This window comes from Aspergillus fijiensis (genome assembly GCF_003184825.1).
Source record: "Aspergillus fijiensis CBS 313.89 unplaced genomic scaffold BO72scaffold_41, whole genome shotgun sequence".
Lineage (NCBI taxonomy): Eukaryota > Fungi > Ascomycota > Eurotiomycetes > Eurotiales > Aspergillaceae > Aspergillus > Aspergillus fijiensis.
The window spans coordinates 218901-244676 of NW_024469017.1; the positions used below are offsets into that span (position 1 = coordinate 218901).

Sequence of the window (25776 nt, forward strand, 5' to 3'; positions counted from 1 at the left end):
CCTTCGCGTCTTTTGCATTCCCATCCATCTATCCCGATAACTTAAGCTGTTCAACAGCCTCAAATTGCGGACTTATTTGCTCCAAGCCATGGTCCAGAATAGCTTGGCAAGCTCTTATCTCTACCCTCGCTCCCCTCTTGCTGATTAGTAGGTGCTCCACGTCGCACCGCAACGCCAAAATGCAATCCCACCTCACCCGGCGAGTTTTTCGGGCAATTTTGAACAACGAACCGCTTTCATTCTCGCGCTGCCTCCATCGCTCACTGCATACGGTCCGGAATCATAGGCCTCGCAAGCTCGATCTTTTGACCAGCTACCATGGCCAGCGACGCGGGCTCTTCGCGTACAATGTGGTCCCAACGACTAGCCCGCATTCATCAACTCTGCCCTCCGAGGTTGGCCTAAAGCCTATGAGAGACCTCATGAGGTCAATGGCCGACAAAAGCAGAGGGCCTACCTTTGAAATTCTAGCCAATGCCTTGAACGACTTTTTGGGGCAACGCGCTGCATCCCCCAGCGTCATTACGCACTTCCATGCCACCCTGCTCTCCGTCACCTGGCATTACATGCGAACTCATGCGGAAGAATTGAACCCCGAGGAATGGCAGAAAACGTTGTCGACTGAGGCCCTCGAAAATGTGCTCTCCGTTCTATCACAGGCCAAATGTTTACCTGAATCACAACCGATCGTGCGAAAATTGGCTCGCGCTGCCTTTTCGGAATTGTGCCGTGATCCGTCACCCAATATGAAACATATCAGTCGGTCGGCTTTCATTGCGTATATCAACATACAGGCTTTGAATGGCCACCCGGATGAAGCATGCGACGTTCTAGAGCGGTTCTGGTTCAGGCTGAAGATGGCTCGCCCGACCCCATGGCATGTGGTTATGAAGGGATTTGCGATGGTAGGTGAGAAGCGCCGTTTAGAACGGACAGCCGAGAATCTTGAGAAATTCGACGTCGAGTTCGACCACAGATCTCATGAAGACCTGGTTAAGCTTCTTATCGAAGAGGACTTGTTTACCGCGACAAAAACGATCTATGAATGTCCTCTTTCGAACGGGCAGACGCCCACAGTGGCAGTGAGAGAGGCTGTTATCAAATATGCGATGTTGAACTCCGATACCGCGTGGGCAGCATCGGTGTTCGAGTCACTTTCCAACATGCCGGTCTGCAAGACTCTGGGCATCACCCTCTTCTGGGAAGGGGTGCAAAAGCAGAGTGCAACTGCCGTCTCAGAGAAGGCCAATACTATGATGGCGGGCGACGAGAATGCTAGGAAGGCTCTGACTATCTCATGCGTGAATGATCTGATAGAGTACGCAAACGCGATACAAGACCCTGCTCTAGCTGTCAAATTTGCTGCGTTAGCCTCCCACTGGGCTCTAGAACCCAACACGAGAACGCAGCTTTTGCAGCTGGAATCCTACATCCTAGCGGGTGATACTGGGAGGGCATTGCGCTCCATGGACGATTTGCAGGATCCGGAAGCCATGGCGACCGCGAACATGCCACTAATGAACAAGTTAATCAAACTTCTCTGCCTTTCAGGCCAGGACGATGCGATATTCGACCGCATCTCGGCCTTCCTGGACCCGTTGTTTGACAACAACGTACGGCTAGAGGCAGGGACCGTGGCAGCGATCACACGTATGCTCCTCTACCGACTCGACTGGGAGGGCGTTTCGGCACTGCTCCGGCCACGCCTTGGGCTGTATGACACGGAAGAACGGGCGACGATTCGCAACTCGCTGACCGGGTTCATCTTGGACCTCGAGCAAAAGGACTCCGATGTCTGGGAGACGTATAATCTGCTGCTGCTCGCCTTCCCGGAAACCGGCGTCCGCTCGCGCACCGATATCATGACCTCATTCTTCAAACGCCACCGTAGCGACCTCGCCTACCTCGTTTTCGGCCACATGCGACAGGCCGAGGACTTCGCCCGACGGCCCAAGCCTGACACATACGCCCGCTGCTTTGTCGGCATCGCTCGCACCCAATCCGCAAAGCACCTCCAACTCGTGCACAACATGCTCAAACTCGACGTCGAAGTCGACCTAACCACGCGCGTGCTCGACGGGCTCATGCTCGCCTACGCCTCCTGCGACATGCCCGAGCAGGCAATGAAAGTTTTCCGAAGCATCCTGGAGTCGGACGAGGGTCCGTCCCATAAGACCATCCCTATCTTCTTTGAGACATGCGCCAGGCACAACAACGGTGTTGAGGAAGCCCTCAAGATGATGGACAAGGTCAAGTTGCTGGGCATCGAGCGCAACCGCCAACTGTACATGGCGTATGTCAAAGCTCTGGCCGCCCACTGCGAATTTGACCTCGCCACCGAGGCTCTGGAGAAGATGGAGGCCGAGACTGGCCTCAAGCCGACCCGCAACTCGTTAGTTCAACCCCCCCCTGTCCCTAGACACTCTTACATCCCTCGTCTACGGCTTTACCTGCCGTCATGTCCGCGCGGTTTGGTTAACGTGCCCTTTAGGATCGGTCAATTCTACAACGTGATTCCTTACCAACACTGGAAAGATGAGGTCGAGAAGTGGGCCCGAGCCAAATATCCCGAGCTGTGGGCGCAGCTAGAGCAGATCGAACGCATCGAGCATGACGAGGGCCCACAATTCAATATCGAAATGAAGGAAATTGACATTTAAACGTAAATAGAGCGAGTCCTTTCTGCGGGCGGTTTTGTGCGTACAATGCGATTGAGCGGTTTAGCGGTTCATTGATGGCCGGCGGAGTGAGCCTCCGTGCGTCCATTGCTTTATATGCAGTCATTGTGCCACGCAGATGTGTCACATGTGAGATTCTGGTAGAAAGGGGCATTGCATCACGATTGAGCGACACCGCATGAATAATCAATCTTAAGATCTCCCTTGCTCTTGGTCGTAATTGCATACCATACATCATTCCAAAGCTGCCCATGCTACGGCAAGACGATCTAAATTAATCAATCCATGGAAGAACGGAGAAGACCAACGGTCCTGAAGATGAATAAATCACTTTATTAGGCTAGGCTCGTAGCAGCTTTTCTGTATTCCACAAAACAACTGACGTCCACTCATAATTAATATATCCATAACAAACTGCATATGTGCAGCAGGCATAACCCGGAAGATGCATATCATCGCACTCTCTAAGGAATCAAGGAAGACTCATGTATATTCGTCTAAAAATCACGTTTACGCCTGGGAAATCTGCGCAAGTCGCTTGGTCATGCTGTCAATCAAGTTAGCGAAGTCACGGCAGCGTCAAAAACAGGGCACTCACAAATCGAAGAAAGAGAATTGGCTTGGGCTGCTACCATACTCGTAAACAAACCGACTGGCGAGGTAGCTACCAAAAATAGCCCGCAGATAATTCTCCGGTACACGCTGAAGGATAGTGTCCAGGCCGATCTTGTTCAGAAGCAGCTTAGGGAGAGCATCGTGGAGAACCGAGCGACGGAGCTCGACATTATCCCACAACTCGGTGTTTTGAAGCTCTTCATCAAGCTTGGTGATCGCGATACTAAGCTGATCGCTGAGCACACTACGGAGCACACCAGTTTGCTCATGCTCGCGCCAAATAGCCTCAAATTCGAGGGTGGCGTTCTGCTTAATCACTTCTTGAACCTGCTTGACATATTCGCTGTAAAAAGTAGGCACCGTGCCGTCCTCACGAATGCACATGTTCTCCACGAACTCGGCATCATCGAAAGACAACGAAGCCAGAACCTCCAGGGAAGACGAGGTCACACCACCCTTGTTGGCGGACGCGTCCTTGAACAAAATACAGCCGGCACGCTCCAAGCGGAGTTTGGCGTCTTGTGTGATGAACAGATTGGCACCTTCGACAATGTAGGGAATGGTGGCTTTGCCATCGTTGATCAGCTTGCCCACGGTGGATAGGTCAATTGATTCGGGGCGACCACCGCAAGGCACAAAGGTGTCATACTGCTGATCATTGCGCAGATGAAACAGGTTGCGGAAGATCATTCCATTGTGGACGAGCTCGCCGCTAGGCAATCTCACGTTACTCTCGTCCACTAAGACTCGGTAACCCTGGGGCGAAAGCTTGGACAGGTCGAACTCCGAAATCGTGACTCGATTCTTAGCCAGTCGGACAAGCTCTTCCTGGTTGAGACCTTGGGGATCAACAATCACACCAGAGCCGTCCACGATGGCAGTGTACTTTTCATTGGCGAGGAAAATCTCGTTGGAGCCTAGATCACCATCGGGACCACCGGTTTGTAGCTTGCGAATGGTGCTGGGATCGATCTTTAACTTGCGGTAGATTCCAAGAACATACTGCCGCACGGACAACGTCGTCATTCCGTAGGTGTCATGAGGGATGCCGCCCAGTCTGGGGCTCTTCCCCGTGAAAAAAGACTTCCACCATGGGGCACCACGATTCCGGGCATGCTCTGTGGCCCAGTCGACCAGCTCAGCCGTGTTCTCATCTGGGCCCATAAATAAGATCTCGTCTTTGCCGTACAGATCAACAATAGGGTCCTTGATGCCAGGACTGACTGGTGGCAGCAAGAGATCAAGGATACTGTCAATATACTTTTCAAAAGCGACACGGGCCTTGTCCTGGTGATTCACGTCGAGCAGGATTACGCCCTTGGCACCGCCTTCGGGAATGTCCTTGTTCTTGCGTTGCTGAGTATTGGCCAGGTTGTAGTTCTCATCGAACAGAGAGCGGGCATTGATGCTGTAGGCTTCCTTGTTCCGGCTCTTGACGATACGAATACCTCCGCGCGCAATATCACGGAACCGGAGATGGAATCCGCGGAACTCGGAGCTAATGACCAGGAACATGCCATATAGAGGTTGGGGATACTCGTGCTCCGGGAGGAAATGAGGGTTGAGCCGGAAGCTGAGGGCCACCTTGGTTGGGGTGAAGAAGTTTGTCTTGAGAATAGAGGCATTAAACACTCGGAAAGCGCTCATGACCATCTCATCATGTTCGTTGGCAGCTGTGCTTGAGATGAGCTGCTTCAGCTTGGGGCCGTCAAGGACCTCGTCAACCTGCAGCCGCAAATAACTTAGCGTAGGAAGGAAATCATCCTCAGCTGGTCCACGGGTCTGCACATAGTGGGTGTTGGCAAAGTCGAGATATAACTTGTGAATGAGTTCCGGATACTTGTTGACGATCTCGGAAATATAATCCGAGGTAAAGGTCTCAGTACGTAGACGCTTCTTAATCTTGGCCAACAACTCCGCGTGAACGCTGTTGCTAGAATCCAAGAGATCGGTCAACGACGTGTACTCAGAACCCAGGCGATTCAAAAATTGCTGAACGAACACCCACGCGCAGTGGGCATAAATCGTCTCTTGCAAGCTGAGCCGACCAACTGCAAAATGATGCTGAAATCTGTTCTGAGGGATGCAATACAAAAGGGAGACCTCCTTGATAATCTGGTGGATCGCCGCCTCGATCGGGGGAAACTTGGCAGCTATCTCCTGATTGGGCAACGGACGAAGATAGAGCGAAATCACCGTGATTCCGTTGGAGAAGTGTTCCAGATATTTTCGTGAACTGGTCAAGCGGTAGTAGTGATACAGATCAGAGAGAGCACTGAAAAGCCCCATGGCCGAGCCTTGCCGGTAGGCAATGACCAGTCTCTTCTCGCGACTCTTTTCAATCTCGAACATCTCAATGACGGGACCAGAGCGGCTGACCGCATTGCTGATGATCTCTTGGTAAATGGCCTTGGTATTGGGGGTGGCCTTCTGCAAGAACCTCTTCTCACCAATGATGTCGATGTTGGTCTCATTGGGATCTGGGTTCGAGTTGACAAACTGACACTTGTAGACGAAGTAGCAACGGAGCTGCTGACCATCATCACCTGGAATCGAGGTAGGCGAGCGGAAAGTCTCTACCCGGTAACTGTTCTCGGGTGTCGAGCCATTGATGTACTTTTTGTCAATCCGCGACTCGTAGCGCGGGCCCTCGACGGAGGAGACACCCGGCTTGCTGGTGTCAATGTAAACCGCGTGATCCTCAGCCTCCTTGTCCAGTCGGATTTCGAGCTTCTTGTCGTCTCGCGCGTAGGCGGCGACCTTGGCGGCGTACAAGGACAGAATTTGCGTAACGATGGCCTCGACAGACTCCGTCTGGAAGTAGGTGTCGTCGATGCCGAGTTGATTGTAAAACCATTCAGTCTCTCCTACAACGAACTCCACTGGAATGAAACCCTTCTTTTCCAGCTGATCCATGACTGCGGATGCAAATAGGTCAGATACCAACCTGGTGCGCGAGCTCTTAGTTCAAGTAATCACTTACCCTGTTCCATCTGCTTCTCCTTGCCCTCGAACTTGGCAGCCACATAGCCGGGATCTTCCTCGGACAAGATCCGATGTGAACCGCCGCCGGGGATTCCCAGGTGGGTGGGTTGTGGGGAAGGTTGACGGATGCTTGAGCCGGCTACACTCTCGAGGATTTTGTTGTGTGGGTGACGTTGGAAGCCGATGGGGGTGCCAGCTCCCGAGTAAGCGCCGTCGTTACTGCCATAGAGCTTGGGGCCGGCCCGCACGGGCAGAGAGTTGGCGCCATTGAGTTGGCCATCGGGGATGGGCGAGGATGAAGGTGCGGGGGACACCATCGTGAGTGTTGTGACTTTTATGACGGGGGGTCTTTGAGGTTGTGTGTAATTCAAGTGGTATGTTCAGTGGACAAGGTTCGGCTTGTGAAGTCTGGAACGGTATGAGCACTGCAGCCAACCCAGGCAACCGCAAATGGTGAAATTCCAAAGGAGAAGTTTGAATAGTGCATTTGTTGAAAGAAAGGGAAAAGAACAGAAGGGGAGTTGAAAACAGAGACAGACGAAGTCGAGGACAAGATAACACGCAGGCGATGAAGAACGAACGCACCTAGCTCCAAGTTGTGTTTGAGACAAAAGCAATAGAGGCGGATTCTTGAATTCTTTGAACTGGTCAGTAGGTGGTGGGGGGAGACAGGCTTATCAGACAGGAAGGGACGGCTTTTACAGTTGTCAAGCTCAGCCATGCAATGCAGTCGACACGTCAACCGCAATTGAGAGCAAGGCAGATAAGAGAAAAGTAGGTCGACGATTGTATTGATTGTGTGAGATGCTCGATCTTTTCTTTTTCGAAAGTTGGAAAGAGAACTCACAGAGACGAGTGGGTGACTTAGTAGGGAAGAAGAAGGAGGAGGAGGAGGAGAAAGGATGATCAGTTAGAAGAATTATGCTACAAGCAAAACAAATGACTTCATCAAAATGTGTAATGTGTGAGTGGGAGGAATACTGGGGAAGGCGACCCTTTATATGACTGATTCAAAAATCTTTTGGAGAGATGATCTCAGTTTGGAAGAAAGGCTTTTTTTTATTATTTATTTATTAATTATCACGCAGTGTCATGTAAGTTAATTATTTGTTTGGGTGGTAAAGACGGATAAGTTACAAAGAGTCTCCAGTTATGATGCTGGATGATGTTACGACATACTACATACACTCACTAACTTACTAGATGCTAGTAGTAGTATGAGAGGAGATAAGTGAACTAACTAGTCGCAATAGCCGGTGCTATGCGATCGGCCAGGAACGGGGGGGGGGAAAGCGCAGCTTCCCGGTCCGGGGCAACTTGTGGTAAGATACTGCTGGTATTAGTACGGTCTCATACATCACATTCAGGTATCGTACCTACCCTACAGGTGGATCGACCACCCCGGGTGGGTGGTCCTTTGTGGCTATACTCCGTAGTTAACTGTGCTGTGGTGATTCTTTTGACATTTATTTTCCTCTACCACATGACAAATACTCCGTAACTAGTTAGATTGAAAGGAAAAGGAAAAGATATATGAGATTCCTCAGTGACTATGGTAGAGAATCATTTCTATACTCTAGCTCTTCACTCAAAAGACACGAATCTATCTCCACTGCATGACATTGATTGTTACTTACTGGTTCTACATACTTCGTACTCCGTACAGTGTTGTCGACGCCAAGGGAAGCAAGCCTGGAGCTGAGTGGGCCAGGACTTGCCTGTTTGGACGACGAGCCAGACTCACTCGGATGGCGCGAATGAGGTAAAAGAGGTCAACTTGGAAGGAAAATGCCGCATCTATCATTTTTCATTGGCCTGGGAACCCGGGGCAGGTGGAGAGAGGGGGCCTAATTTTGGAAATTCCATCTCCATAATTGCCTCAGCTCCTGGTCGGTGGTTTGAAAGATGCGGTAGATAGATAGATAGATAGATAGATAGATAGCTGTATAGATAGATGGATACGTAAATATAGATACATGAGTAGGTATGAGCTGAAAGATCTATTTTGGGAGGGAAGAATGAGTTGCAGCGAGAGTCATGAAGAATCATGTCCAGGAACCCGGGGGAGATCGAGGGGCTGGAATTTCCAATGCTCTAACTATAGATAAAGTAGCCAGGGGTTTGAGAACTAGGGACAGTAGGGCGTATGGTCAGCCCAGGTAGTTAGTTAACTATATGAGTAGTAAAGTTCTGAGTACGACCACGCTGGGATAGGGCCTTATCAGGCTCCAGACTATCAAAGAATAATCATGTTAAAGAACTTGGAACAGAACCTAACAGACCAGACCGGCAACATTCCAGGCCGTTACGGGTAGTCAGTTAGTTGGTTGGTTGGGTGTGTCAGCTGACCGGACCGGGCTTGGATGTGTCATGGTTTGTGACCGCCCGGTTTCCGGTGCGTAATATGAATCATCGAAAATGCCGCATCGCCATTCTCGGCGTTTCGCTCCTCGTCTCGGCGAGATTTGTGATTGTATCTGATGGAGTCTGTATGTGATCGTGATTATGGAGTAAGATGAGGAATTTGCATGTAGTGTGTACTGTATATACTCATACCGAATACTATTATGTAGCAGTAGGCCAGCCTGAAGGACGAAATATAAACAGTACTTAGGGTATCAACCTTTAACTAAATGCACTGTACTTACTATACAGGAAGGGTAACTACTGTACTTTTTCTATTGAATGGATCAGTCACTAACTCACAAGTTCATGACGGAGTCATGTGCAGTTCCAATTGCGGGGGAAGCAGCCAAGTCGACTCGGAATCGGTTCCTGGATCGATTCCCGATCCAGGCTCTCTCCAGTTTTTTTCCAGGGGGGGTAATGGGGGTTTGGAGCAATGTCCAGGTGCATTTTTTGCGGGGGAGGTATCTAGTATGAGAAAACCCCTCTTTATTGCGGAAGTTCCCATGAGTTCTCATTATTAAAATTATCAAATGGCTCAACCCAGTCGCCGGCAATTACCCCATCAAAATTCAAGAGATCAAGAGATGCTCCCCGACTCTTCCCCAGGATCCTTCATCCCCCTCCCTCCCTCCCTCCTCCCAGTCTCTCTCTTTTTTCGCCCCTCTCTCTCTCCGCGGGACTGACTCCCCTTCTGAGTTTTTGCTAGTAGGGTGATCGTCGGCCTTCCGTCCTGCAAACAACCTTGCCCTAAATGGGGAGACCCCCGGACCGGCTGAGGAGGGGGAAGAATGGCTGGGAAAGATCCATGAAACTCAAGTAGTAATCTACTAATCTATCCATGATTAAGTTACGTACCTTGGGGCCCACTGGATCCATGCGGGATACTTTTTCCTACCCCAAACGGACACCAGGATGACGCAGATCTGAAAGAGAGAAAAGGGAACGGAATGGAGAAACGAGTCATCTCCTCTCCGCCGTAGCATACGGTAAGTGAAAGTCGAGCTATTGTTGAATATTGTTGAATAGCTCACTCGGACAGCCTTGCATAGCCGTCGCTTGATTGCTCAAATCGGTCAGCTGCACACCAGCACGAGGGACAATCCCAAGAGGTCCAGCAACCACTAATCGCCAGCAATACGGAGTACTTGAATTCGCAAAATTGGAGCTGCGCTCCTAGAGGGCCGCAGCAGCAGGGGAAATGCATGCTCGGTGTCGGGGAAATGGTATCGAACGAATCCGGCTGAGTGGACAGAGTCACGAGAGGGAACGACGAAAGCATGCTGAATAACGAACTTACTGCTTCTACTAGTAAATATCTCACGGACCGCAGACTTGCTCAATGCAGCAAGCAATCACTGAACTGCAAGGCGTGATGCTTACAACGAGATTTTGTTATTGGATACGCGTTCGACCCAACGCTCTGCATCCGTGCCCGAAAGCCACTAATTCCTCATCCATGCACCACGCGTCTTCTGAACCCTTCGGATGGATCCTGGATTTTGCAGAGGTCTCGTTTGTACTCGAATGCGCAGATCGAGTTTGGCTAGATGATGCCGACCAGCTAGCGCGAAGCCTCAAAATATGCCAATATGCATGTGTGACTGTGGGGGAGAATCTCAACTGGCCATAAACTCTTACGAATAGCATGTAGACACTCTACGGACACGCGAACACCAGCGAACACATATTTTCATTTCTGGTCTGGTACAAAGAGCTGGATTATATCATACATCCTTCACGACTACCGCTTCTTGATGCTCACGTCAAGGTTGCCCACAGCCCACGCGGCTACAAATACTGTGAAGAGACCAGCAGTGATAGTCACCGGCTTGCGCAATCCATCCCACAAGGAATAATCGTAGGTCACCTAGTTCAATTGTCAGTATGCTTTCGACTCGAGTCAGGTTTAGATGATTGTCAAGGAACTTACCACAATCTGAGAGTCACGAGCTTCATCCGTCAGTCCATTGATGGTTAGGCTCAATGCCGTCCGTCCCAGAGTGTCCATGAACGTCTTGTGCTCGGACACGTCGGCCTGGATCTGGCTGGAGCTAGGGAGTCCATTGCTGGAAGCCTTTTCCAGCATCTCCCAGCGAACATTCCGGGCGCCTTCGGGAAGGATCACTCGCACAACGACCTTCTCATACTGGATGCCCTCGGAGGCCTTGGGTCCTTCGATGAAGGGAACCTTGAGCACGTAAGAGTCAGAATTGCCGACGGGCCGACGAAGGAACGTGGAGAGGTCGTTGTTCCAGCCGACGCGGAAACTATAGTTCCAGCCACCAAAGATGGGGAAACGGGGGCGAAGCTCCAATGATGCGTCGCGGCTCGGAACCTTCCCGGGACGGTAGCGGCTTGTAGAAACATTGCCGATGTCATCGATAAAATAAGGGTCCACGGAGCCGGGCTTCAGGGGGTACTTCAGCTCGCGAATAGAGGAAGAGGGGAGTTGCTGGTAACTGCTGAGGGTCCACTCCACGCGCGAAAAGTGGTCCAAGAGTTCAGAGCCATTGTTGCGCAGCCAATAGCGCTCCTCCGTGGCCAGGTTGCCGCCCCAATGAGAAACCTCCAGGTCGCGCTCCAATAGCGAAGCCGTGATGACTGGCTTGGTGAACTCATAGCGAACGACGATCGGGTAACTAGTACCGGGCGCAACCTGAGCCGTGTCATAGGGTCCGTACGTGTAGCTGGTACCCAGACGCTCCGGGTCCGCACCCGACTTCAAGTCCGTGGTCGTATATTCCGGGACATTGGTGCTGGGAAGCTTGAGCTTGGTCTTCTGCGTCATTGTCGTGTATGCTGAAGGAGCATAGGCGGAGAACGAATAAGTGAGGTACTGTCGGTCCATCTGTTTGATAGCGGCCGGGCGCGGGCTGAAAGAGTTGAGGACAGAGTAGGAGATTCCCAAAGTGATCTGAGAGGAGGGCGGCAGGGGTTCGGAGAAGTGAACGATGTAGTATTGGAGATCCCTGTACGTCAAATATAGCATACATCAGTCTTGATTCGCCGGGGGAGTATGGAGGAGTGCTTGCGGATCAAGCAACCGTGGCATCGTCACCGGCATCACCACCAGCCGACGAGCCATTGGCGACTAGAATGACCAACTCACCTGCTTGGGTCAATTTCAGTAGCTTGCACATCGAGCCTGCCCTTCTCCGGAGCTGATTTATCGCGGACTTCGAGGACTCCGACCTTATCGTAGAGGTCGGATGGCAAAGCCAAATAGTAGTCACTCTGAGCTTGCTTGGCCACATTCTCGACCACGACATTGATGGTCTCACGGAGGTAGCTCTTCTCCAAATTGGTGTTTCGGACCAAATTGGTATTCTTGAAAACTTGAGCGGGCTTGAAGTCGCTGGGAAGAGCGACTGGCGAGCTTGACGATGTGGAATCGGCGCATACAAAGCTGCTGGTGGATAGAAACAGTCCGCACAGCGCGGTGAGTGCGGAAAAGGGCCTCATTGTGACAAATGGGCGGCCGTGAAGCAGACCGCGCCTAAAACACAATGTCTCTCGCCAGGAGAAAATTGAGAAAAGAAAAAAAAAGAGATATAATCAGCACTGAAGAATGAGAGGCAAGTCAAGAGGGAATTGGGCGAGCGGGAAAGAGACGCGGAGATGCTGAGGTGTCCCGATTCGGGGCGATTACGAGTTCCGGCCGGACTTCTCCACCCGCTAGCTAATCCGCAACCTAACCTCCTCCGCCTTTCCGCCATTCTTATCACCAAACCTGAAACAGATGAACGGGCCATATTATTATATTCTTTCCTGCATCGGTTGTCCTCCCTGGCCACCGCGCACCTCGAACCAGTCCTCATCTCCTCTAAGATTCTCATATGAGCTCGAGCTTTTGCAATTGTCTTAGAGATCTTTCATTCGAATATCGAATTTACCAAGTCTTGTGCAACAGCTGTCAAATGCTCGCCTCTCGAGTGGCCGCTCGCACATGCGGGCGGACAGTGAGAACCGCAGGCCTACCTCGACGGTACCATGGCCTTGCTAATAGTAAATTGTTCAAAGTATCGGAGGAGGTTCGCGATGCCGTCGCCACGGGGAGACCTGTGGTGGCCCTTGAATCAACCATCTATACACATGGTAAAGCTCTCATCAGGCGTGTCACAGTAGATCGGCCGAGACATTGCTGACAAGAGCAGGATTCCCCTATCCGGAAAGTGTCGCATTGGCAACGCTGTTGGAATCTGTAGTACGTGTCAATGGCGGCGTTCCTGCTACCATCGGAGTTCTCTATGGCGAAGCCCGGGTTGGCCTCAACGCAGAAGAGCTCATCGAGTTAGCATCTACTGCGGAGAAGAAGAACGCTTTGAAAGTGTCCCGGAGGGATCTGGGATACATTTGTGGTCTAGTAAGGGAAAAAGTCTGTAGCTGGCTTGGAATTGTTGATCTAACTTTGTATCAGGGACTAGCTGGCAAAAGACTACACGGGGGTACAACAGTGTCCGGCACGATGGTGCTGGCTCATCTGGCTGGAATCAAGGTCTTCGGAACGGGAGGCTTAGGTCCGTACTTCCAAGCTAGGGCAGTTCTCAAACAAGCTGACTTGTCATAGGAGGCGTACATCGCGGTGGAGAAAATTCGATGGACATCTCTGGTGCGTAGAATTATCCTTGCTATCTTCTTCCCCGCTAATGTTGATATAGCTGATCTCACCGAGCTGGGACGAACGCCAGTGGCAGTCGTCAGCTCTGGGTGTAAGAGCTTCCTAGATATCCCGCGTACCCTGGAGTATCTCGAGACAGAGGGAGTCTGCGTGGGGACCTTTGCAGATGGCCGTCAAGGGGCCGTGGATTTCCCCGCCTTCTATACTCGCGACAGTGGCATCAAGAGTCCGAAGATCATCCATGATGAGGCTGAAGCGGCCGCAATTATCTGTAAGTGGCACATCACAGGAGTTCCTGTTTACTCTTGGCGGTATCTCTGCATTCTCGCCAATCGGCGTTTGTCAGCACTGTGCGATGAGGCCGCTAATTCCATCACAGACGCGCAAACACAGATTCCTGTCTCGTCCGGTATTCTCCTTGCCAACCCTGTCCCCCTCGAGCATTCGATTGCAAAAAGTGAGACGGATGGCATCATCGATGAGGCCATTCGTCTTGCAGAAGTCGAGGGGCACCAAGGGAGTGACAATACGCCATTCGTACTTGCAAAGATCAAGGACCTAAGTGGTGGGAAGAGTTTAGTAGCCAACCGAGCCCTTGTCGAGGCCAATGTGGAGCGTGCAGCCAAGGTAGCTCTGGAACTCTCGAAACTCGAGCGATCTGGCGGGTCATTGAAAGAACGGTGAGTACTCATGTTTTTTTTTAGCTCAGCATAGAGACACCCTAATGTCGAGATGGTCGGCGCAGATACATGCCAGCTATCTCCGAGACCACTGGGGCTGACCGAGCAACTGCAGAAGCAGAGCTGGATCTCAGTTCGACCACTGAACAGTTGACCAAGGGTGTTGCCAAGGCGGACATTGTTGTGGCAGGCTCGCTGGCAATTGATTTGTCCTGTGACTTTAGTCCTACTGAGTCAACAACCTCTCCCGTCTTAGAGACATCCAATCGCGCAGTCATCGGACAAAGCCTTGGAGGGGTGGGTCACAATGTGGCTATCGCGGCGAAATATCTCAACAGCTCTGTTCTCTTCTGCAGTATAGTTGGGGACGATTTAAGTGGCCGCACCGCGCTCGCTTCCCTCCGCGATGAGAAGCTGCCCATAGCCGGTATTCGTGTTCTTCCTGCATCATCAGGAGCGCGTACTGCGCAGTATGTGGCCGTCAACGATGCAAAGAAGGATCTCGTTCTCGCTATGGCGGATATGGCCATTATGGAATTGCCCGCACAAAGTCTAGATTTTGACGGATTCTGGGAGCCATTAATTGCGCAAGCTCAACCAAAATGGGTGGTTGTGGACGCGAACTGGAGCCCAGAAGTGCTTGTAAAGTGGATGATAATTGCAAAGAAGCATGGGGCTCGAACGGCCTTCGAACCCGTCTCGACCGCCAAGAGCCGTCGGTTGTTCGGCCGGCGCTCCGCTGCCGTCACGCCTTCCGAATGTGCTCCCAATAATACCGTCAGTCTTGCGGCACCCAACCAGATGGAGCTGACAGAGATGCACGCGGCCGCGCGGGATAATGGTCTTCTCGACTCCGAAGACTGGTGGCATGTCATTAACGCGATGGGGATGTCTGCGTCTGGATCGCGAGACCGATTGGTAGCCATGACCTCGGCCGAGCTCGTGGATCAAGGGATTCCGCAGCAAAGCATCCAGCTTCTTCCCTTTATCCCGTGCATCATCACCAAGCTGGGCAGGCAAGGCGTCCTTCTCACACAGCTTCTCCGTCCGGGAGACGCGCGTCTGACCAGTCCGGACACCGCCCCATATATCCTATCCCGTGCGCCCACCCCCCATGCAGTGATCGGGGGAGTATACATGCGTTTGTTCCCCCCAGCAGCGGTACTTGCGGAGGAAGATATTGTCAGTGTCAATGGGGCTGGAGATACTCTCTTGGGGGCGGTAGTAACGGGTTTGGCCCGCGGCCATGTGGTAGAAGAGGTGCTGTCTTTGGCGCAGGAAGCCAGTGTTCTGACGCTTCAGTCCCCTGGCGGCGTGAGTCGCGAAATCCGCAAGCTCAACTTTCTATGATATCGAGGATTTCATTGAGATCGGGCCTCCTTCTGACCTCATAAATGCACAGTTGATGTTGCTATTGGAACAAATCACAGCCATCATGCTCATCACACAATTGTCTATCATAAGAGAATTCTACAGCCAGAAGATGCTCAAGTCCCACGCTATGCCGTACCATAAAGTCATCATATATAATAGCAAAAACCATCAAGCTCAATACCAATTTAGACAGTAATCCTCTCCACCGCTTCTGCCCCAACCACCGGCAACCGCTCGACGACTTTCGTCCCTGCGCGATTCAACCCCGTGGGGCTGAACCCAGCCGGCACAACCGCCGGATCCAACAAGCCGATCTGCACTAAGACGCTCGCTTGATCCCAATAAATATTGAGACGGGCGACTTTCCCCGCGCAGAAACTCGCCGTCATGACGAGGGCGATGCGCACGGGCCGACCCGTCGGTGGAACCGAGGGCAACAACCACGGAATCTCTTCGCTGTGGGTGAACGAAAAGTGCAGCTCATCGACGATGCGATCCGCGCCGGTAGTGCGTGAGAGGAGGCGAATCCGTTGATCAGGAGGACCCGTCGGCAGGAATTGGGTGGTGAAGAATTGGGTGAGGGATTTGGGGGTGGTGCCTAAATCATATCAGATACAAATGTTATATGTACCCGGTTATATGAATTATTGTTTCGACTCACCTCCCATCATAGTCGGCACACAATTCACCAGTGGAGTTCCCAGAGAGGTATGGTCGTCATCACTGGGCCCCGATGCGTTCAACTGAACTCCACTACTGCTCCCTATCATCAGCCCGACAATTTGGGCCGCCAAGCGTTCTCGCTCATCTGTCACCGCAGTAGACGAGTCTTGTTGCTGACCGGCCATGGTGCAAGACTCCGACGACGCCGCCAGACACCGCCAGTATTCTTCCCAGACGGTCTCTACATCCGGGACCTTCCATCCCCCGCCGTTCCCGGGCCAGCCGAACCCGCGCTTCAGGGCCTCGAGGGCTCGCGACCAGGCTAATCGCGCGGCGATGCCGTCGTAGTTTGGTGAGGAGGGCTCCGCAAACCCTGCGTTGGATTCTGGGTAGAAGAAGGAGTGGCAGCGGTGACGCTTGCGGGTATGGGTGGGTGCGGAGGGCTCGGGGCCGGCTGAGCAGCGGTCTCCGGCGAGATGAATCTGGATGGGAAGAAGGGTCACCGATGGAGGGTAGGTCGTTGGCGCAGTGGAGGAAGAGGTCGTCGTGTTGGCATTTGTAGGAGCGGTAAGGACTTTGCTAATGGGACTGCCGTTTGCGTTGATGGACAGATGGTCGAGGCAGTTGTCGAAGTCATGGGGGTAGTAGGCTACCAGAGCGCAAAGTCGGGGGAAGGGGTTGGTGGATGTTGCTGGTTGATGGTGAGACTCGAGAAGCAGTGAGGCCGGTTTGTTGTAGGCTAGCGAGGAATCCTTTAGCTACAGTTTCACAATTTACGGACATTTACCCAGAGGGTCTCTGGGTTATACTAGTCGAAAGGGCAAAAAAGGGTGTCTGACCGACCACGGCATATCGTTCTCCGGGCTCAAGATCATCCTCCCGTTCGTGCAGGAGATGCTCGAGGTCTTTTCGATCTCGCTCGCGGTCTGTGTGATATCTCCCAGGGAAGGGCAAATATTCAACATCGAAACCCTCTGCACGGAGTCGGGCTATGATGCCGGCGTCGAATTCGAGGGTATCGGAGGTCAGATACAGCCGACGGGGCGCACCAGTGTCTGAATCTTTGCGACGAAGGTCGACACCGGGGGTTGATTGGAGAGGAGTTGTGCCAGAAGAACTACTTCGACGTCGTCGAAAATGCTGGCGAAGGCGTTCCATGGGGGAGAGCAATATTGGATTAGGGTTGACTGAGAATAGGTCAGACAGCAAAGAGTTATGTACATTCAAGTCAGAAAATCGAGAGCGGTATGAGGAAAGCGGTCCAAATATAGATTGAGGAAATCCGACTGCCTCAAGATCAGGCAGGCGTGTGGCATGCTGGGCTGACGTCGACGAGTTTTGCCCAGTTTCTTGGGTCGACGTGGAACCAGCCGGAGTTTCGCTTGGCCTCTTGGGAAGACCACAGAGGTGATTCATCAGTTTGGCCTGCAAGATGGAATGTATAGTAGATTGTATGGTGTAAATTGTAATTGTATATGTAGGTGTATCTGCATGTTGTGTGGATGTCTATATATCGCTCATCGTCGATCAGTGGGACGGCGATTAATAGCCGTTCCGTTCCGGGATGTCTCTCTCTCTCTAAATCTAAATGCATATGGTCAATATGAATTAGCACATCTGTGCACAAACGCACCATTATGACGCATGCCCGTTATTGTGATTCGAACCGGGTCAGCCACTGGCGCGCCTCCCTTACGTCCTCCGCGCATTCTTCCCCGGCCAGATAGCACGCATATGCTGGCCGCTGCAAACTCCGACGCGCCACCTCACAGTCCAGGCGAATATCCTCCACCAATGCCTCAAGTGATACATAATCGTACTCTGGTCGGATGTACCCCAAGATCAATAGGCGCAGGTCTGTACCATAGAAGTCCGGGAGCTTGTGGAATTTCGTGGGACCGCCGCCCGCGGTGGGGGACGGCGCCGAGAGAGATGGCATGATATGAATTTCCTAGCATCACCGGGAGGTCAATTACTGAAAAATGGAGCCCGAAAGGAAGGGATGCCTTACAATCGACCGTGTCTGGTTTTTATAAAAAGGATTGTACCCAATGCTCAACACGGCCGGTCGGATCGGCGAGGAGGCATCCTCGAAGGCGAATCGGGCCGGATCCAAGGCGACCACCCCGTAGTAAACGCCCACCTGCAGGTCCGGATATGCAGCGAGGCCCTCGGCCGGAATGTTGGCGGTGGGGATACCCAACTGCAAGATGAACGCATGGTCAGCCTCACACTGCACGTTGGGTCCGGCGGACTTCAATCACCTCTTTGCTGCCCCGCCCAAAGCCCTTGATCACCGGGCCGGCCAGGCGGATGGGATAGGGAGGCTCCGGGCCTCCATCAGGCCCGGTTACAGGATCACGAGGGCCATCCGGTCGCATGTTCGGTCTGCTGGTGCGGGAGTAAGAGTGAGGGAGGAAATGAAGGGGAACTGGAATGGACAAGCTGCTGTTGTTGGGATTTTAAAGGAAGAGACCGAAAGATTACGAAGATGGAAAGCGGCGATAAGAAGCCGATGCGATGCGGGGGGGGAGCAAGCGGGCGGGCGGGCGGTGAGGACGTCACCAACTGGCAAGCAGATCTCATCGTCGACGAGTCAAAAGTCAACTGTATGAACTGCAGGACAACGTCCGGTCCTGCTTGACTAGTACTTACTGTACATACAATACATGCTGTAGACGGGACAATTGGATAATAGGCACTTGTTTGACATGAACGCTTTTTTTATACCATTAACTCCGTACCTCTAATATGAAGGGTAGTATGTGGGAAATCTCGTAATACACTCGCTATTTACTCCATCTCAATGGTGGCAGGGGGCTTGCTAGAAATGTCGTACAAAACACGGGACACTACAAATCACGATCAGTAAGTTCACTCGTGGAACAAGATCCGAACTAAAGACGAAAAACTTACCACCGTGGACCTCGTTGATGATGCGGGTCGAGCAGCGGGCCAGAAACTCGTTGTCGAAGGGGAAGGCACGGGCAGTCATGACTGGCAGACAGTTAGTCGAGGTGAGTCATGACTCAAAACAAAAAGAGCTACTTACAATCGGTAGTCTCGACAGCACGCAGGATGATGATCTCAGCATAGACACGCTTGTCGCCCTGTGAAAAAGTTGACATCAGTATTAAGATCGGAATCTCTGGCAATTGGGTAGGGGAACCCATCCTTACCATGACACCAACAGCCTTGCTGGGGTCCAAAGCGGCATAGGCCTGAGCGATCTTGTCATACAGACCAGCCTCGCGGATCATGGAAATGAAAATGTGGTCGGCACGGCGGGCAATCTCAACACGCTCGGGGGTTACCTCACCCAGGACACGGATGGCAATACCGGGTCCGGGGAAGGGGTGGCGCATAACCAGCTCGTGGGCAATGCCCAGCTGGCGACCCAGGGCGCGCACCTCATCCTTGAAGAGCTCGCGAAGAGGCTCGATAAGCTTCATACCCTGGCCATCAATCATGCGCTCTGCATATAGTTAGCTTTGTGACTTCTTCAGATAGGAGAAAAATTAAATAAGATAACGTACGGGGCAGACCGCCAACATTGTGGTGGGTCTTGATGGTGGCAGAAGGACCCTTGAACGAGATACTCTCGATGACATCAGGGTACAGGGTACCCTGCAAGAACCACTTGATCTTGGCACCAGCATGCTCGGCCTCGGCCTCGATCTTCTGGGCCTCCTCCTCGAAGACATCAATGAACGTGCCACCAATGAACTTACGCTTCTTCTCGGGGTCGGTGACACCCTTGAGTCCATCCAAGAAACGCTTGGAAGCGTCCACAACGGTCAAGTTGATGCCCAGGTGCTTGTTCAGGGTCTCGGAGACAATGTCGCATTCGTTCAGACGCATGCATCCGTTGTTGACAAGAACGGCATGGAAACGGTCGCCAATAGCCTCCTTCATCAGCTTGGCAGCCCTAGTGACGGTTGTTAGCACTTGCAGGCTAGCAAGAAACTGAGCCCGGCACTTACACGGTGGAATCAACACCACCACTCACAGCACCCAGCACGTGGTCGGTCTCACCGACCAAGTTGCGGATGCGGGAAATTTCCTGGTCGACGAAGCGAGACATGGTCCAGTTCTGTTGAGCGCCGCAAATGTCGACGGCAAAGTTCTTGAGGAGGGTTGTGCCTAGGCCAGTCAATACCTAGCAGCTACAACGAGTCACACAACCCATTCATCTTGCAGCGTACCTTTAGGCGTGTGGGTGACCTCGGGGTGGAACTGGACACCGTAGATGGGCTTGGACTCGTGGGCAATACCAGCGTACGGGGAGTTGGCGGAGGTGGCAATGGTGTGGAAGCCCTCGGGCAGCTTGGCGAGCTTGTCACCGTGGCTCATCCAGACCAGCATGTCATCCTCGATGCCGGCGAACAGCTTGTCGACGTGACCCTGGGAGTCGAGGCGCTTGGCGTTCAGGTCGGCATGACCGTACTCGCGCTCGGTGCCGGCGATGACGTTGCTCTTGTCCAATCGGTAGGCGATTTCTTGCAGACCGTAGCAGATACCGAGAATCGGAACTCCAAGGTCGAAGAAGGCGGGATCGACGTGGGGGGCTGTAGAAGGTGACCGGGTGGAATGAGTCAATCCGGCAGGGAGAATCGAGCTTTCATGATTTACTTACCACCCTCCTCATAGACACTGTAGGGACCACCGGAGAGAATGATACCCTTGGGCTTGAAAGGGAGATCGGCTAGCTTCTGAGTGCAAGGAAGCATTTCACTGTAGACATTGATCTCTCTCAGTCTCCGGGTCAGGAGGTGAGTCTGGGTGGTAGAAAATGTGTCAGTGACTCAGGTTGCGATAGGCGGGGTACATTGAACTATTGCGAGACTCTAAAGGAGAGGAAGCGGGGAAGAGACTAACGTATTGAGAACCAAAGTCCAGAGTGAGAATGGTGTCGAAGGTAGCATGGGGGATATCCTGGTCGGCCATGATGACGGTTCTTTCAATTGCTCGTCCCAATTGAAAAGAATATACAATGGGTTTGGAATGATGATGGCGAGGAAGAGAAAGTCGGAGGGGAAAGCGGGCTTGCACTTTTTTTTTCTTTCCCTTCCCGTCGCATTTCTCTGCCGGGCGGTGAAATGCGCCCGATGGTACAGTCCCCGGCCGGGCGGTCAAAGAGATAACGCTTGACGGTTATCTCACGGGGTTCCGGCCAGAACAGCATGCTGCTTACATAAGTTACTCATCTGAACTGTTAAGCTACAGTAAGTTAGTTAGTTATCTCGCTGACATAGTCTAGCTCATTACCCTAAATCTACCCTGTGCCTGGTTAGTACCTGATAAATTATAATTACTCCGTAGTAACCGGTAAGTTCAGTTGGTTGCTCACTAGAACCCGAGTTCGGGATTTCGCTTGGCAGCAAAAACCCCAGATCATCACAAGGCTCGTGGCATGTGAGGAGTACTGAAGAAGATAAAATGGAGTTTAGCTAGTTGCATCTGAGGATTTTCATTGGCTATGTTTCTTCCAGACACGCTTTTAGCGCAGCGCCGGTCGGAAGGTGGTGGCGATGCTGAACTGGCGAGGCGCCCGCATGCGCTGTGGACTGCATCCATAGTCCTCCATCAATTTAGATTAGTCTAGTCTGAAAACAATTTCAAATGGTTGACTTACATCCATATACTTCCCGTCTGCAAATGAACCAATCCGTCCTGCAAGCCACCAAGGCTACCACTCCCATTCGGACATCATGATACGAGCTGCCAGCCATAAAAAGGGGGAGAAAAGGGGTGGTGGGCAGAAATGGGAGATATGAACTGTCTGTCTATCAGAAAGAAACACCTTCATTCCGAATGCACGCTTCCATCCTCTCTCTTTGAATGAATCAACCCACTGTTTCACGGCACGACTGGGCAGCCTCGATGAAACAGGCAAATGGGACCTGCAGGCAACGCCACTCCAATTACTTACACTTGGCTGGGGAGAGTCAATAAAGTGGACCGTGAACAGTTCTATCCTGGGTCAACACGAAGGAAAGGGTCCGCGCGGGCTAGATTGAGCCATGTTTGCCTTTGCCTACTATTTGCTATGGAGCACTGAGAGAGTGGTACACTGGTACCTGACTCTTGCATCAATCAACTGGGCGTTCCGATCCTGAAGGATTCTCCCAGTGGAGGCTGGACTAAACCATGCCACCAAACAGACTCGATAATTCTTATGGCTATAATACCTATAATGCCTGGTCTCTCCGTCCCTGGACCCTTTTCACTCCTCTTTTTTCTTCTTCTCTTTGTGCAGTAATTCTTTGTCCGCTCTTTTTTCATATTCCTTCTCTCGATAATTTAATAATCCCGTCTAGGAAAGAGGACTCTGCCTAAAGTCCATCCATTCATTCTCTATCTACCGTCGAAATGCGCACCACGGCTTTCTTGACCACTGCTGCCACCCTTTGCCTGGCAACCCTGTCTACTGCCGCCAGTACTACTACGATCAACCTCTTTCAGCCTGGTGAGGAGACCATTCCCTACAATGATGTGGAGGCGAGCATCATCGGGGTCACTGGGGATACCACCACTGTTGCTATCGTCTGCGGCCCTTCCGCAGCTGCATCGACTTGTGCCCTGCACAGCCCAGTCACCATTACTGAGGGTCCTTCTACTTTCACTGTGAGCGCCGTCATAACTTCTACTACGGACGATGCAGAATATACGGTTACCCTTGTTGAAGACTGCGATATCACCTCTGTGACTCAAGGTGCCTCCTGCTCCATTTCCATGGATTACACTATCGCCTACAGCGGCGAAACCACTTCTTACTCAACTGCCGCGGAAGCCTCTCTGCCTGCTCGCCTAATGAAGTACTCGCCCGTGACGGTCACTGCGGGCGCCGACAAGTTGTCTTCCTCTGCTACTAAAGCAACTGGGACCTCTTCTGGCTCTTCTAGCGCTGACAGCAAGAATGATTCTACCACCACTGCCACTGGCAGTGCCGCGACCGAGAGTGCATCTTCTTCCAAGACCTCCTTGGGCTCGAATGCCTCCAGTACCCCCAATGGCGCAGCTGGCCACCAAGCCATGACTCTGGGTGGTGCCTTTGCTGCTGCTTTTGTTGCCGTTATTGGCTTGCTGTGAGCGGTGGGTGGGTTTGACTAACTGACTTGCTGCTTGGTCAAATGCGACGAGAGTCATCAATGGAACGGTGTCGTCGCAAATTAACTAATTCTTGCCCACATATTTGCATCATCCCATCTTTTTCCTAGCTTCTCGAATAACACGACCATTTCAGGCTATCCTTGCAACCTTTTCATGGGCATTCTCACCATGATAACGAGTTGGAATGAGCACCACGGTTGAGATTCTGATTTATTGCTGTTGAATAACTCAAACGAGACTCCATTATATATCCATCTGTTTCACTGTAGACTTCACCGCGTCAGTGCCAACCGGTAACTAGACCAGATAGCCGACTTAAGCTCCTACGATTAACCAGATGGGCATAGTACAGTACAGTACATACGTACGTATGTATGCGTGTATGTGTGTACTGTACTATACAGACTGAATTCTGTGTCATATCATCAAGCACTTTGCTAGCTGATCAAAGATCAAAGTGCTGACTGATTTGCATATATGTGATAACTATATCCTACCTTTACCCCACGCTCTAGTCACTAGTATGTGTAGTACCTTAGTACTGGTAGCTGCAGTGCCCGCTATTGATCTGCGCTTGTTCTTCAGGACAATGGTTGGTATTGTTCTGGAGACAGCCAATCACTTGCCGTAGCTCCAATTTAGTCAGCTCTGTTTGTGGTTCCCGGGAAGGGCGGAGGAGACCTCGGAGATGATTCAAGGTCACGGGTTGAAGATTGAACCGTTGACTAGTCCCAAATGAGAAGCAAGGGTTGGGCTGGAGGCTCCATCCATGATCCAGTCCATCCATGATCGATCCCTAACTACTACTTCATACTTGAGTGCTACTGAGTCCATCACGTCACACGCGCACCACCACCACTAACTTACTCGGTACCTCCACCGACCGCCCTCGAAGCGGTGTCACTCTCGAACACCCGAACGTTTGAACTGTCCCCCCCCACCTCCGCATGAATCAAAGTAGACAAGGAAGAAGAAGAAAAATCCTGAATATTGTTAAGCGACTTGATTGATGTGGGAATTATCTTCGCTAGCCTGTTAGACGGTCAATATCTGATTTTCATATTGTATAACTTATTCTCTTTTTACTGCTTCGAAATCAGCCCCCACGAGAAAGTGTTTTTCCCCCTATGCCCGCGACACCGACCGTCCCTCGCAAGATAGGCAAACCCGCCGCCATCTTGCATCACTAGTGAAACTGCTCGGTCCTCTACTCCGTACTCCTATCGCCACTGCTGCTCCAAGTTCATCTTCCGAGCATTTCTCAAATCCCTCCCCCTCTTCTCTCGCTGCTTTTTGCATTTCTAGACAGAGAGGAACGATCTTGACGGGCGCCATGGCCCGTATATCGCCCACTTTCATCCTCGCCGCAGCGACGGTCATCGCAGTACTCAGTAGCGGCGTGGGGGCATCGTCTATCGGAGATCATTCAGCCCCAGGCGCTTCTCCTACACCCTCCCCGTCTGCTACCATGCAACAGTCCGCCTCCTACCTAGCTGCCTCGGAGTCTGGAGGGGATGCTGAGGATAATGGAGAGTGTAGGCTCCTTGGTCCCTTTTCGCTGCTGGTGCAGGCCGCACTTGGGGCCCTGGCGCTCTTATCGCTGGTCTATAAGCGTTGGAGGGAGAGACCCCAACGACCGGTGAAGGTCTGGGCATTCGATGTTTCAAAGCAAGTCTTCGGCTCGGCCATGTTGCATCTGGCGAATCTTCTCATGTCCATGTTCTCGGCCGGCCAGTTTGAGATTCAAAGCAAATATAAGCCCAACCCATGTTCGTTCTATCTTCTGAACTTGGGAATAGATGTGAGTGACCGATTCTGATCCTGGGCAGCGCTGAAGTGATAGCCAACTAATACCCCGGCGATCACAGACCACTCTCGGTATCCCCATCTTGATCTTCATATTACACATCTTGAGCCGCCTCGCCATGTTTACTCCCCTTGCGAATCCGCCAGAGTCTATTGAGTCTGGAAACTACGGTCGCCCGCCCCGTGCTTCCTGGTGGTTCAAGCAGTCGATGATATACTTCCTTGGATTACTAGGGATGAAGATTTGTGTCTTCTTCATCATTCAATTGCTGCCTTTTATCGTCAAGGTGGGCGATTGGGCTCTACGGTGGACGGAGGGCAATACCGCTGTCCAAATCATTTTCGTTATGCTTCTTTTCCCGGTTATCATGAACGCCATTCAGTATTACATCATCGATACCTTTATCAAAAAGCCGCTCTCTCTGCCACAGGGCACTGTGGAAGAGGAGAATGGCGGTGACCGAGCAGCTGAACACGATGACGAGCACCGTCGTGGACTGCTGGCCGGCGTGGATGATGATGTTTCGTTTTCGGACGATGGTTCGGTGGGTAAAGGTAGAAGGGGACCTGACTCGGAGAGCTCTACACCAGGGAAGGAAGATCTCGTACGATTTGACTCGGTGGAGTATAATCCCGCCGCTCATGGCGAATGCAGTTCAGCATCGTCAGCGACGGTGTCGGCCAGGTCTGGAAGCGATCGTGATGGGCTCGGAGGATCATCTCCGTCGATCAAGCCGAGTGGCCAACCAACGGATACACTATAACGACTCTCCACTTACACACATGCGATCTTGCGGCGTTTGGTATTTATTCTTCTAAACTGTTTTTGATCTAA

General features: G+C 51.9%; 9 protein-coding genes across 9 annotated transcripts; 4 read left to right on the forward strand and 5 right to left on the reverse strand.

The window, feature by feature from the left end:
• The first annotated feature begins 25 nt into the window (after positions 1 to 25).
• BO72DRAFT_433738 (putative mitochondrial respiratory complex I chaperone (Cia84)) lies at positions 26 to 2882 on the forward strand. The gene is made up of 2 exons (XM_040943217.1): positions 26 to 2392; positions 2492 to 2882. Exons 1-2 carry the CDS (start codon positions 180 to 182, stop codon positions 2658 to 2660), a joined length of 2382 nt encoding a protein of 793 aa, XP_040799136.1. The 5' UTR covers positions 26 to 179; the 3' UTR covers positions 2661 to 2882.
• A 306-nt stretch (positions 2883 to 3188) lies between these two features.
• On the reverse strand, positions 3189 to 6595 carry BO72DRAFT_460696 (glutamate dehydrogenase (NAD(+)); the record flags this gene model as incomplete). Its single annotated transcript, XM_040946481.1, has 3 exons — positions 3189 to 3225; positions 3277 to 6211; positions 6277 to 6595. The coding sequence occupies 3 exons, from the start codon at positions 6593 to 6595 to the stop codon at positions 3189 to 3191; spliced, it is 3291 nt and encodes a 1096-aa protein (XP_040799137.1).
• Positions 6596 to 10361: 3766 nt separating this feature from the next.
• BO72DRAFT_450048 (dolichyl-diphosphooligosaccharide--protein glycotransferase subunit OST1) lies at positions 10362 to 12299 on the reverse strand. Its single transcript, XM_040945162.1, has 3 exons — positions 11797 to 12299; positions 10618 to 11656; positions 10362 to 10554 (listed from the first exon to the last, which is right to left on the reverse strand). Exons 1-3 carry the CDS (start codon positions 12147 to 12149, stop codon positions 10429 to 10431), a joined length of 1518 nt encoding a protein of 505 aa, XP_040799138.1. The 5' UTR covers positions 12150 to 12299; the 3' UTR covers positions 10362 to 10428.
• Positions 12300 to 12604: 305 nt separating this feature from the next.
• BO72DRAFT_470319 (pseudouridine-5'-phosphate glycosidase/carbohydrate kinase family protein) lies at positions 12605 to 15335 on the forward strand (the record flags this gene model as incomplete). Its single annotated transcript, XM_040947023.1, has 7 exons — positions 12605 to 12782; positions 12842 to 13050; positions 13105 to 13204; positions 13255 to 13296; positions 13346 to 13576; positions 13685 to 13985; positions 14051 to 15335. 7 exons carry the CDS (start codon positions 12605 to 12607, stop codon positions 15333 to 15335), a joined length of 2346 nt encoding a protein of 781 aa, XP_040799139.1.
• A 209-nt stretch (positions 15336 to 15544) lies between these two features.
• Positions 15545 to 17180, reverse strand: BO72DRAFT_498429 (dienelactone hydrolase; the record flags this gene model as incomplete). The annotated part of the gene is made up of 3 exons (XM_040948772.1): positions 15545 to 15957; positions 16021 to 16761; positions 16862 to 17180. 3 exons carry the CDS (start codon positions 17178 to 17180, stop codon positions 15545 to 15547), a joined length of 1473 nt encoding a protein of 490 aa, XP_040799140.1.
• A 493-nt stretch (positions 17181 to 17673) lies between these two features.
• fmn1 (riboflavin kinase) lies at positions 17674 to 18403 on the reverse strand (the record flags this gene model as incomplete). Its single annotated transcript, XM_040948773.1, has 3 exons — positions 17674 to 17973; positions 18034 to 18225; positions 18287 to 18403. 3 exons carry the CDS (start codon positions 18401 to 18403, stop codon positions 17674 to 17676), a joined length of 609 nt encoding a protein of 202 aa, XP_040799141.1.
• A 298-nt stretch (positions 18404 to 18701) lies between these two features.
• Positions 18702 to 21064, reverse strand: gua1 (GMP synthase (glutamine-hydrolyzing)). The gene is made up of 9 exons (XM_040945163.1): positions 20901 to 21064; positions 20659 to 20800; positions 20228 to 20590; positions 20006 to 20165; positions 19559 to 19950; positions 19202 to 19497; positions 19075 to 19132; positions 18939 to 19019; positions 18702 to 18874 (listed from the first exon to the last, which is right to left on the reverse strand). The coding sequence occupies exons 1-9, from the start codon at positions 20967 to 20969 to the stop codon at positions 18816 to 18818; spliced, it is 1620 nt and encodes a 539-aa protein (XP_040799142.1). The 5' UTR covers positions 20970 to 21064; the 3' UTR covers positions 18702 to 18815.
• Positions 21065 to 22421: 1357 nt separating this feature from the next.
• Positions 22422 to 22889, forward strand: BO72DRAFT_354769 (putative GPI anchored cell wall protein; the record flags this gene model as incomplete). Its single annotated transcript, XM_040940714.1, has 1 exon — positions 22422 to 22889. A coding segment is annotated over one exon (468 nt), but the record flags the coding sequence as incomplete, so codon positions are not given.
• A 1579-nt stretch (positions 22890 to 24468) lies between these two features.
• BO72DRAFT_460702 (STIMATE family protein) lies at positions 24469 to 25705 on the forward strand (the record flags this gene model as incomplete). Its single annotated transcript, XM_040946482.1, has 2 exons — positions 24469 to 24936; positions 25004 to 25705. The coding sequence occupies 2 exons, from the start codon at positions 24469 to 24471 to the stop codon at positions 25703 to 25705; spliced, it is 1170 nt and encodes a 389-aa protein (XP_040799144.1).
• Positions 25706 to 25776: the final 71 nt, after the last annotated feature.